The sequence below is a fragment of the Lissotriton vulgaris genome, chromosome 12, assembly GCF_964263255.1.
Source record: "Lissotriton vulgaris chromosome 12, aLisVul1.2, whole genome shotgun sequence".
NCBI classification, from domain to species: domain Eukaryota; kingdom Metazoa; phylum Chordata; class Amphibia; order Caudata; family Salamandridae; genus Lissotriton; species Lissotriton vulgaris.
In genome coordinates this window covers 739990241-740003602 of record NC_141700.1, presented here as the reverse complement: position 1 = coordinate 740003602, position 13362 = coordinate 739990241, and the positions used below count along the sequence as shown (strand labels likewise).

Here is a 13362-nt window from a genome sequence, read left to right as displayed (position 1 = left end):
AAGCAGTGAGGGTAATTTTGCATAATCTTCAGCATTCCCCAATCCCTGTTCATCATGAACAAAATAGCTTTGCAAGCAATTCCCTGCACAACTGATTCTCCTCCTGCTGTAAGTATATTCTCGCACATTTGTGATAGCCCAATATGGTGGACCGATGTGTAAGAACCAGCAAACATTTCATTATGTAGATTTGGAGCAAAGGGACTATTGGCTTGCTACCAATCAGTAACTAAACTTAAAAAGGGCACTACATTCTTGATTAATCCAATTATTATGTTGGTCAAAGGTGACACCCAAATATGGAAAAACACTGACCCTTGAGATAACCTTCCTTTTGATGGTTAGAGGCCTCACTTTGGAAGACTGCCTCCCACAGACCTTATAATGTTTTTTTTCAGTCTTGGTATCAAGGTCAATATCATCTATAAATGTAATGAACTGATCCACAAAGACCCTATAGCAGAACCACTGCATCAGTATATGGCAAAGTCAGGACAAAAATAGTTTTGGCCATCGGCATTTCTTCCATTTAGTGATAAATTATAATTCATACCATTAATATATAACAACAACAAAAAAGAGGTGCCAAGAAGCAAACATGCCTAACCCCTCGGGAAGATCTAGACCTTCTAAACATTCCCTATCCTGTCCTTACCTAACGGAGGCAGCAATATTTGTGTGGAAAGCTCATAGGAAATTCAACAGGGCTTGGGGCATTCCTAGATGAAATGAATGAATGAAATGAAATGAGACTTATATAGCGCACGACTTACCCTGGGGCATCTCAGCGCTTGCTTAGGGAACCCGTCCTGGTATTCCCCTGTGAGATACCCTGGCAGGGTATCCACAAGGTGAAAGCCAGGCATCCCACCGCGAGGGGCCGTTGTGGAGATTAAGCAAGCTATTGCCCAGAGTCGCAGAGTGTGAACCCGTGAGTCAAGAAGGCACCGGAGCGAGAATTAACGAGTCCGTGGAATTTTGAGCCCAAGACCCGCCGAGGCGGGGAATTGAACCCTGGTCCCGGGCCGAACTCAAGCTCCAGGTCTGCCGCCTCTAACCCCTGAGCCACACTTCTCCACTGCCAATAAAACTCAAGTCTTTGACCGATTAACTCAGCCAAAGGAGCTACTCAGGTCCATGAATGCTAAATACATTTTACCTTGCTTAGCCACATCATATTTGCATATCAGCAGGTTAAGATTCAGGCATTGCTCCAATGTATGCATACCTTCCCAGAACCCATACTGACTAAGACTAAAATTGATATTAAGCTGGTCCCACTCATCAATTCGGTTCATAATAATTCTGCCTGCCACTTTAACAATTGAGTTCAATGGGGAGATAGCCCTATAAGAGCTTAGGTCCTGCCAATTTAGTTTTTTAAATATGGGTACAATGGTAGCAACTTTCCATGCCTTGGAGGTACCTTATACAGCAGCTGCATTAAGGACATTTATAATTAGCTGGGACTAAAAAGGAATATTTGACTTATGTAAGTCTAGAGGGACCTCAGGGGTGCCTGGGGACAGTTGTCTCCCAGATTCTTTTAGTGCCTTCCGTATCACAGGTGTACATCAGTCGTTACCATGCCTCTTCTTTGAGGGTATGTTCCCTCGCCCTAATAGCTAGCATATATTGAGCTCTAGCAAGGGAAATATCCTTTTAAATTCTTGGCCGGGTGTTATGGACCTCTTTTACTCACTGGATTGCAGCTCTACAGCTATCAACAAACCACCTACTTTTAGCCATTATTCTAGTGCCTGACAGACTATGCATAATCTGCTTTGCTGAGTAGTTTACAGATTTGAACTCCTCCAAGACACCTACTGGGGGGAAGTCTACTGAAAGTAGTGAGTCCATAAGCATACTCAAATTTGCCCCAATAACAGAATTAAAAATGACAAGGATAGAATTGCTGCACCATTTAATTCTAAGCCCTCTGTCCATCAAGCTCAATCTAATTAAGCCTTGTTTACTTTTGTTCATATCACCTGGGGGTATTAACATATCAAAAAAATAGGATCATGTTCACTAAGGCAAAATTCCACAAATCCCCTCACTTGCACTATTGTTCCAAGGACAATTGAGATAAAAGCATAGTTGATTACCGATCCTTTGCTCTATCCCACAAAACTTGATTTTTAATCAAATTGTTGTGCAACAATAGTCCCCACATTGAGAAGTTTGGTTTGGCCCAATACGTTAATCAACCTCTGACCCCTTTCATTAGTCTCTAGGAAACCGAGGGAGGTATGATCTTTCACAAAAAAGATCCGCCTCACAAAGGGGCTGACCTATCTTGGCCTTAAAGTCTCCTTCTATTACCATGTTAAAGCATTTACATTTGGAGAGGGCTCTAACTGTTATACGGACAGCACTTTAAACAAGGCTTGATTTGACAGCAAATTTAAAATTAAAAAAAGCTAAAATCTCAGGATGCCAAGACCCACACAACCTGAATTCTCCGATGCCTCATGGGGACGGCAACTTTGAACAGCTTTGATATATCAAGATAGGCAGCGCCCATTCGGCTCCCTGCGCCGTAACAGCTTTAACTGACACACAGAAACACTTGAACCCATTCATAAAAAAACAAATCCTGTACCCAGGTTTCCAGCAGCATCATCACATCAAACTATGTGCTTAAATCAAGCCATTCTGGATCTGATATTTTTTATCTAATACCTGCTATATTCCAGCTAACAATTCTTAGAGCAGGGTCCTGTTTTGAACTCTCATTAGTTATTATTGGGTGCACCAGCAAAGGAAGGCTGTTCCTCATTTAACCAATTAGCAGTAGAATAAGGGTTCGAGCTCTGTTAGAGCTCTGTTACCCTTCTCTCTGTTTTTAACTTTTTCTGTTATGTTTGTCAGTCTTTTCTTCTGGGTCTGGAGCACAAAGCGCCGGGACACTCCTTGGAGTAGCCGTTGCGCTATACAAGACCCATAAATAACATAACATAACATAACATAACATAACATAAGGAAGGTCAGGGAGTTAATCATTGTAATCCGAACTTGTCAGCTGAAAAAAACCTATTAAAGGTCGGTATAGGAGGCTTTTCCAGGGTTCTTAAAGGTTGGGTTGATCTTTCTTTGGGGGTAAACTGCAAGTGCCTATAGAACTTCAAGTGCCTAAAGGTACAATACTGATACCCTATTCTATTGGGCGTTGTATATTGAAATTTTAGCTTTTAGATCCCCACAGACTTTTTTGTCATATGGGATGGTGAAAAGTTCAGAATGAAAATCTGCAGTGGTCATTACTTTGGGTAATAGAAACAAAAGGTGTACATGTTTTACACCATTCAAAAGTACATTTTAGAACCTAAACTAGGGTTAGACCTGTGAGGCCTAGTCAAATTTAATTGTTGCAAATTTAAGAACATAATTCTGCTGTATGGATCAATTAAGAACCAAAGGGCATATTAACAAGGGCTTGGCTTTAAAAGCTAAAAAAGCAGAGATAAAACTAGCGCAGTATCAGCAACAGGGTGCTAACACCCAAAATTGCATGTTAACACCCTTTTACTCTACGCTTCCCCTTGCACCTCTAATGAGATGCAAAGGGGGCGTTCCAGAGTAAAATATTAGCAGAAATGTCGCTAAGCAACATTTCTCCTATTATCAAGGATATCGCTAACCCAGTAAGCGATAAAAAAAGCAGCGCTAACCGTGGTTAACGCTGCTCTGGTATTTTTCTGACTTAGCCATGACATCCTATGTAAGGTGGATATCATAGCTAGATATGTCTATCTCTATCAGCATACTATCGCCAAACCTTGTGGGATTATCGCTGTATTTCATGTGATAATCTCACAATTGGAAGCTTGCGCTCTGAATTTTATCGCTTTGGAGATAAGCGTTGCTGATAGCAAGCTATCTCCGCGATAAAATTCAGAGTTGGCCGGGGATAATTATACTAGCGCCAAGTGCCCTTTGCGATCAGAGGCGGCCTTAGGCATGTGCAAGCTGTGCACCTGCACAGGGCCTCCAAACCCCAGGGGCCGCCACGCCAATATATATCCTTAATATAATAATCCTCTGAGGAAGGATACATATTTGCGAGGCGGCCCCTGGCAGGGATTTTGCTGTTCCACTTCCAAACACCATGACCCCCCCCCTCTTCACTGGCCTCTGCACCTGCGTTCCTCCGAGGACCCCCTACCTATGCTCCCTGCCCAGGCCCGCCATGAGCCTAGAGCCGCCCCTGTAGCGATATCTATCGCATGGCCTTGTTAATATGCCCCCAAATCTCCAGCAAACCTTGTGAATTTGGAGTGTATACATGCTGGGTTGCATGATTCAGCCAGAAGATAACGTTACTAAAAAACCTCCTACCAATGTAGTCTTAAAAAGCAATAAGGAGATACAATGGGTCATTTGTTAGACATCCAACAGTATTTTCCTGCAGTTATATTTCTCTTCAATTAACTTTATCAGGATTAATCACCAATAAACTTGGACACTGGATCATTATATTGGTCTACAGAATGAGACATGATTAAGTCATTTAGCATTATCAGCAACAAGAAGTGTCAAGGACTGGATGCTAGGAAGGTTAATCTGGATTCCTTCTTGTTTGACTGAGTTATCAGCTACTCCTCAAATCAGTCATAATGCTGGCCTGCCCTAGATATATATGAGAAAGGTGTCAAGGGTCTCCTTACATGTTCCTAGGTTAGTATAAAAAAAAACACAGCAGGGAAATTCTTGGTTGTTCTTGATTGAAATGACAAATACATATAGATGTTGATAAGGATAGAACAATACCACACTGAACCAGAGGTGAGAAAGAGCTACCGCAGAACATCATCCAGACAGGAGTTAAGCTCGAAAGTGGGGCAAAAATCAGGGACAAAAATAGTCACAAGAGGATGCTGAATTGACAAAAAATAATGGCACTAATGTGTTACAATGCACCCATCTTTTTTTCATAGTATCCTTTTATATGGTCTACATGGAAAATTACATAAGCGGAACAATGTGAACTCTAGCTTGGTTTTGGGACCTTCAATGATCACTGGAAAAACCGACAACTTGGGAAGAGTCATGTAAAAGGCTAGTCACACAACATCTTAAGAAAAGTAGTTTGAAAAAAGCTTTGGGTTTGAAATTCCTCTTTCCATGTAATCCTCCATGGCCTGGTGTTACCCTTAAGGGCTGGTCCTGCACGCACACCGTTTAGCTCCCATGAGGTAAACGGGGTGACCTTGGCTGCAGAGTTGCCAATGCAGACTGGGAACAGAATGAAAGATCTTCTAATACTTATTGAGCACTGAAACTAGAAATGCACTGACTATGGCGACTAGGGGTTTGCTGCCTTCACATAGTTGTGCATCACTGCCTCTGGTAAGCTTATGGCATGAACGTGACAGTATGCCTTCATCCTGAATCTCCAGGTGTATCAGTATAGGACTGGATAACATGCTAAACCAATATGGTAGCATAAAATGAAAAGGCATTCGTTCAATAAAGCTCCATGGATAGACATTGCTTCATTTCCAATTAATCAGAAAGTAAGGACAAGTTCAACACATTTCAGGAATCACAGACTTTCTAAAAATTCTGGTTTTCCTTATACCATAGTTGGTAGAGATTCAAAAAGTTGCTAAGGATAAGGAAACAAAAACGATATTTTCCAGGTGTGAGTCATAGGCTACAGGGTAAAATATAAATGGACCAAAATATCAAAGTCCAATCTCTACTTTCAATGTATAAAAAAATAAAATCGAGATAATACCCAAGCATGAACTCCAATAGAAAATGAAGCAAAACTCAATCTTGACTTCTCAGAGGCTTATTTCATCTTGAATTTAGATTCTTATCAGATATCCATACCTAGGTGTCTTTGTGTCTGTAAATTACTCAACGTTTGCAGCAGATGAGACAAATGGATCAGTGGCAAGCAACAAAGTGAAAAACTCTTTGAGTAAATCTTTCCAAGCAGAAAAATAGTGAAACATTGGTGGCACTTCGAGTCATATTAATATAGGAAAACTATTTAGTAAGTAGATATTAGGCCCAGTGGTCCAGAAAAGCATTAAAGTAAAATCCAAAATACTGCTCCTGATTGGCATTTTGAGAAAGGATGATAACAGGAAGAAAAAACTTGTTCATTTCCCAGTGCTTTGCAAACAGACCTAAAAAAAAGTTAAAAAAAATATTGAGATCCTCTGTCAAAAATAATAGCATGAGGCACACCTTGAAGACAAAATCAATTGCTAAAAAACATTGTCATTTCTCCTGCTGTAGATAATTTAGGCAAAGAAAGCAAATGTGTTGTCGTTGAAAACGTGCCTTTTTAACCATTGTTGCTTAAATTGTGTCTTAAATTGAAAGAACCATTCATAACTTAGTAGGCATTATATTCCATATTTCAAGAGTCACTGCTAAAGGCTGCAATGTTCAAAAGGATTGGTACTTAACAATTTATTTTGAGCCCACAAAGGATGTGAAAGAACGTATTCTTTTTTTATTAGTTTATTTATACATTTTCTCAAAAATATAAGAGTAGTTCTCACTTCTGAAATCGTTACATCAAGTAAACGATTAGGCAACAAGGGCACATACATAAGGCTCAAACCTCAACTGCAGTCTTTAGTGAAACAAGATGTAGAATATTTACTCATTCAGCAGCAGTGTCCCTTCTGGGCAGATTCAACCCGCTCTTGTATTTGTGCTTCTAAACTGGCATCTCCTTCAGGTGCGGAGCTGTGAGCTAAACGAGTAGTAGTATGCCCTGACCTAGGGTAGGTTCAATAAGGCTCCCAAAATCCTTGGGTCTCGCATTGGGGAGCATGAGATCAGTGTACTCCTCTATAGCCGTACAGCTGCACGCCGTGTCCTTTAACCATGCTGCCTCCATGGGAGTCACATGGGACATACAACGCAGTGCAACCTATCACTTAGCCAGCAGCAAGGCCACGGATTCAGAGTGTCACATTGATTTGGGACCTTCTTTTGCCAATCCAAGGAGGGCAAGCTCAGGTGTGGAATTCAAAGAGACCTCCAACATATTTGCCAAGGTAGAGAACACCTTTCCCCAATATAGGTTTAATGCAGGAAAAGCCCAGGCTATATGCAAAAAGGCAACATTGATCGCTTTGCATTTTTTACAGCAAACCATACCCCCAGGTGAAAATCGAGCAATGCGTTTGGGTGTGTAATATAAGTGATGTAGAAATTTGAAGTCCATTAACGTGTGCTGATATGTGAAGGGGACAATCTTCACTTTAGTCCAACAATATTGCCAGACCTAGTCTGGAATCATTCACCCAAAATCCATTTCCCATGATCTTTTATTTACATGTCAAGTTGTGGTTGCATCCTTTATGTCATGATGTTAATATGAAATTGTTATGGCCTTGCCAATGTAGCTCTGCGTCAGAGTATGTGGTACAGCATCGCAGCCAGGAAAGTACTTCACCCTCAATCCTAGAATGAGTGAAATGAAAAAACTCCCCAGTGAACAAATCTCCCATTTTCCCAAACCCAACTGTTGCAGGAGAGCTGCTGAAGATTGCTCAATTAGTGGCAACAGAAGGGGGTTGGTATCTACTGGCAAGAGTAGGGAGTATGCCATATCTGTCCACAGAAGGTCCACATTGGCCCACCACACATGCCCATAGTAGCAATAACATCCACCTCATACTGTCTCCTATGGACCAAACCATGGCTCTTCCAAATTTACCATGTGTAAGTACCAATCTTGTGCGTTGACAGAGTTTGCACCACTAAATATTAAAAGGAGGGATCGGGGACTGCCAGACTGCCTTTGTCCAAGGGCTGCATCAGAACAGTCCTTCCTATATGTGTCTGTTTTCTGCCCAGATCAATTTGGTAAATATTTGCTGTAATTGGCGGAAGAATACTTTAGGAAAGACCACAAGGACATTTGTGGATTTATATAAATACTTTGGCAGAGCAACAAACTTAAGGATGGAGATTTGTAACAGCTTTGAGCGAGTCAAATGTTAGACCAAAAATTCACCTTGCCAACTCTCTCATGTCTTTAGGGAGATGAACTCCCAATATATTACTACATCTGCCATAAGTTCCCCACTGGATGCTGTAAAACCAGAATTATGTCATCCACTTATAAGGAGAGTGATAACAGACCCTCCTCCACATGTTTCCCTCTGTGGAAGTGAAACTCGCATACCCAGCACATAAATGGCTCAATAGCCAGTGCAGAGATCAGGGGGGATAATGAACATCCCTGATGCTCTGATCTGTGATCTGCACACTCGGGCAGTTAGATGCATGTAGAGTAAGTCAATTAATTTAATAAAACTGTGTCAGAGCCACAGCCTCCACAAGAGTTCTATCATAAATTTCCACTCCAAAGAGTCAAATGCTTTCTCAGCATTTAATAAAATCACCACAGCTCGAAAAACTAAGTCAATTCTATGCAACATGGCCATCAAAGTGCATAGGTTCAATGCCGTAGACCTCTGATGTAGAACACTCACTTGATCAGCCAGAACCAGTCATTGCATTAGCAGCTGAAGCCTCTGGGCCCAAATCTTGGCAACAAGTTTATTGTCAATATTCAATAGTGACAGCAGTTGATAGGAGAAGCAGAGTTGAATTGTGGCAGTCTACCCCTTTCAATAGCCTCTCCATACACAGCAAACAGCTGATTCAGAAAAAAACAAATCCTGAGCCCAGGTTTCCTGCAACATCATCACATCAAACTGTGTGCTTAAATCAAGCCATTCTGGATCTGATATTTTTTACCTGATACCTGCTATATTCCAGCTAACAATTCTTAGAGCAGGGTCCTGTTTTGAACTCTCATTGGAGTTGAAATCAGCATTTTTAAAAAATTATATTAAAGGCCTTTTCAATTTCAGCATCCAAAAAACTACTAACTCCAAAGATTCTTCTTGCTACAATTGAACTTAATTTTCAATGTAACTATAAATGTTGTATTGTGAGATGACAAATGTTTTCATTGCCATACCCAGAACAAATTATGTCAATTGTAAATATGTTCACTTATGGAATTCTAAAAAGGCCATCAAGACTTGGCTGTTCGAATGAGGTTTTGGGACCTGCAAGCTCCTGGATACCCTATAGGGTGAAAAGCAGCCCTGTATAATTCCTGACTGATTGATTCTACGGGATAGCAAGTACCATGGTGGTTGCTTTTTGCATGGCGTCAGAAAAATAACCACATCTTTTAAAAAACTCATACATAAATCTGATTTCAGTGAAGTTCATAAGGATGACTTGCAAAACGAACCCAGGTAAGGAACCAAGAATTCTATGATTCTATTCTTCCAGATAATCAATGATAGTGTAATATAAATTTTAATGTTTGACTTGGCATAAAGTAGGTGCAGATGAAAGGAAGGTTTATAAAGGAATGAAAAAATTGATTCTTAAGATGACTTAGTTGATTTATTGTGCAATCGTTTCCTGCTTCTTTTGATTGTGCATTGCTTGAAGAAATGACTACTTGCTCTCCCCCATGAAAGCTTGCCAGCATTTTGCTAAAAGAAATGACATTAGTTTATCTGTTATACATACATCACAACCACCGCCGGAAATTGCCTGCGATGAAAACAATCATTTTGAGCAAATGTAATATGGATAGTCATATAGCATACCTGAGAGATCCCTGAAGACCACAGAACGGCATTTGTGTTAATTTGGAGAGTCTGTCCTCCAGGGGCACTGTAGTCGTATATGCCAACCGTCACTTGTCTGAGGTTGCCATCAGGATCCAGTTGCCAGTTTACAATATCATACTGAGCACCAACCTCACCATTGTTATTGAAAAATATCTCTGCCCCCACTTTGCTTTGAAACCTCACATTCTTAACATAATGGAGGAGCTAGGAAGAGAGATAACCATATTAACACAATTTGTATGGGATTTAATTATATTAGCATAGTTATACAAATAAGAGTCTCTATTCTAGCAGAGGTCTGATTTAAAATGATAAATCTTCTATAGCATGATCTTCAACTAGTAGGCAACTGCTGGTGGAATTACTCTACAATATTCAGAACAATTGGGGGTATGTCAGCTAGGGAATTATCCACTGAAAGAGAATCCTCCAATGTGAATTTAGCATTTCTCCATCCAAGGACATCCTTGTGCAATACAATTCTATATCAATCCATGTCAAATCTAAGGTTCTACAAAGTTCATCCATTTTCTTTTAATAAAGCACACTGAAATAAAAAGATTGGTAATGGACTTCTGGCCTGCATTTTATTATTACTTCCCTGCTCCTAACCTAATGGCAGAATTGCATTAATTTATGACATCTTAGGCAAGATTTACTAACAGTTTGATCAGGATTTGCGTAATAAAAGTTGATTAGGGAATTACTTTCAACTTTATTTGCACTGGAAACTTCCCCTTAAGTAACTCAAAGTAGCTCAAGCACTCCTTTGTTTGAAGAAGGTATACCATGGTTTTTGATGGCAAGCGCTATCTACTAACATTTGTAGACAGGGATTTGCACCAAAACTTAATACCTATTCGAGGGAGATATTACAAAGGAGAAACATTTTAATTTCTCTAAACCTTTCCAACATGCATGTGTGCTGTACTGTACAAAACACTTCCACTGTGGGAAAATATTTAAACTATAACTGGAGGTATGTTACCACAATATCAAGTTGCAAACATTGTCTTACCATAATATTGTGTCATTTATATTGTGATATTCAAAACAATGTTTAGAATATCAAGGTATGAACATTGTTTTTAAGTGCTGTACTTATTATCACTGTTAATAACATCAGTGTATATCATATATGTGTACATAAAATAGGTTTTCTATGTCTTTGTACTACTTTAAACATTATAAATGTATTATTCTTTTATTAAGATATTTAAATATTTTAGGAGCAGAATATTGTTTTTGTAGGGGTATGGGGTGGGTAGGTTTCCGGAAAAGCTTTTTATATTTTTTTATTTTAGAAAATGAAGATTTTTTTGTTATTCGTTTGTTAGTCTAACTTTTTGTTTGGTATTTCAGTGGCAGGATTTTGGTTTTATAGGGGAAAGTGATGAAAAGCGTACAAACAGTTTTGCAAATATAGATTTGGCCATTTCATATTTTTTTTTATTTTTGGTACATTTTTATACTAATTGCTTTTGTAAGGTTTATACAGAAAATGATTTACTATTTTTTTTTAAATGGCAAGAAATGTGTTGAAATATTTTATATTATATTTTCTGTTTTATTCATCAAATATATATATAACATTTTGATGTGCTTTTCGAGTTTTATATTTTAGTTTTGTTAACAAAGTAATTTACAATTCAAACTCATTTTAATGTCGTGCTTTTTATTTTTAAAGCAAATGTTTCATTTTAATGTTGATATTATTGTTTTTTAAAGTACATTCATTTGGAGGTAATTCTTAAAAGAGTAATATTTTAAGCTATATATTTAATATTAATATTTAGATAATATTAATTAATCTAAATTAGATTCTATTTTTTTAAACATACTTTTTTATATTTTACTTTACTACATTTACTATATTACAATTTGGGAACAAATTTGATGCATTTTTTATGTAATTTACTCTGTTTTTAAAATATGTTTTTCTTTGAGTGGGAATGGTGAATATACCCCACGAAGTCCAACACTTTCTGCAGATTAATTTCAATTGGAGCAGGTTTAGTAAATCTTATACCATTAGTGTCCACCACTTTCCCCAGTATAGTTTAGACTACAATGGGAACAGTGCATCATTCCCCCTCACTGTCTAACATCTGCCCCAATGTAGATTAGATTGGAATGAGAATAGTAAATTTTACCCCCTCAATGTCCAAAATATTCCCCAATTTATCTTACATTAGAGTGGCAATAATAAATATAACTCCTTCGGTATCCAACACTTTACCTAATGTACCTTAGATTGGAATGGAAATAGTAAATCTAGTCCTTTCAATGTCCAACGCTTTCCTCAATGAAGCTTAGATTGGAGTGGGACTAGAAATGTTAACCCCTCCAATGTCCAACATGCTCCCCAGTGTAGCTCACAATGGAATAGGAATAGTAAATCTAATGCCTTCAATGCCCAACACTTTCTCTAATGTAGTTTAAACTGGAGTGGGAATAGTAAATTTACCCCTCTCAATGTCAAAAATCTTTCCCAGTGTAGACTGCATTAGAGTAGGAATAGTAAATCTAACCCCTTGAATGCCAACACTTTCCCCACTGTAGCTTACTTTTAATATTTGATTAATATTTTTGCTAAATGTTAATATTTTTACCTTTTTAACAAAACATTCTATACATGTATTTTAACTTTTAACTATTGTAGCATTTCTATAACACTTTTTACACACTTTTTGATTAAACAAGACATATTTTTCAGAAAAACCTTTTATAACAGTTTTACAAATATGTGCTGTTTTATACTAAGTACTGTACATTAATCAATATAAATATGTGACAACCTTAATATGCTTTATTTTCTACATTGGTATGTTTTTGCCATTTTCATAACATTTTTAAGAAAATGTTTTCCAAAATCAGGAAGTTAATACTCAAGTTTATTATTATGCCCAGATTTTCAATTTCTGGAGATTGAATCAAATTAGCATAAAATATGAGAGCCAAAAGGACTATTAGAGCCTATTAGGCTAATATTAAAAAAGCAACAGCAACCTATTTTGAGGAGAAAATCTATTGCGCTGCCAACTCCCCACATGAAACATTCCATATTGTAAAAACTCTCATAGAGCATAACTCCACCGGCCCCCCTCTGGAACCGTCACCCTTATGGTATAATGACCAGCCTTGGTTTTTTCAGAAGAAAATCCAAGAAATCTATGACATGTTTCACAATTCCTCCCCTACTTGTATTCCTAGCCTTAAAGTTGACCCCGGCAGTTTTTATTAATAACAGCCTCTTGGAATTCCCTATCTTAAAACTTTATACAGTCTCACAGAGATCCTGAATCAAGTCAAATCTTGAGCTCCCAATGGCCTGGCCCGTTCACAAATCTTAGCTAGAGTTGTGGACTCTATATTCTCCTCTCTGCTTGAATTTGCAAACCTTTCTCTTACTATGGGATGAGTCCTATGGGCTTGGTAAAATTCTATGGTCAAAGTACTACTAAAAAAACAAACCTGGATCCATCGGTTGTAAGAAATTACCGAACTCCCATCTCCCTCCTTCCAGGGATAAAATATTAGAAAAACATTCCAAGTAGACTCCATTGGAATTTCTTGAAAGTCACAAAATATTGATCTCAATCCAAATTAGATTCTGACTGCTCCACGGTACAGAGACTGCCCTCTTGACAGTAGTTGAGGAATCCAAAAGACTGCTTCATTGGGGAGGTTCAGCATCTACTATCCTGCTCGACCTAAGCTC

At 38.4% G+C, this 13362-nt stretch overlaps 1 protein-coding gene across 1 annotated transcript in view; it reads right to left on the bottom strand.

The window, feature by feature from the left end:
- Positions 1-13362, bottom strand: part of LOC147678478 (extracellular calcium-sensing receptor-like) — a 118358-nt gene that overhangs the window by 38117 nt on the left and 66879 nt on the right. The window contains exon 4 of the mRNA XM_086945656.1: positions 9618-9845. Within this exon, the coding sequence (XP_086801782.1) occupies positions 9618-9845 (228 nt within the window). The remainder of the gene's footprint in view (positions 1-9617; positions 9846-13362) is intronic.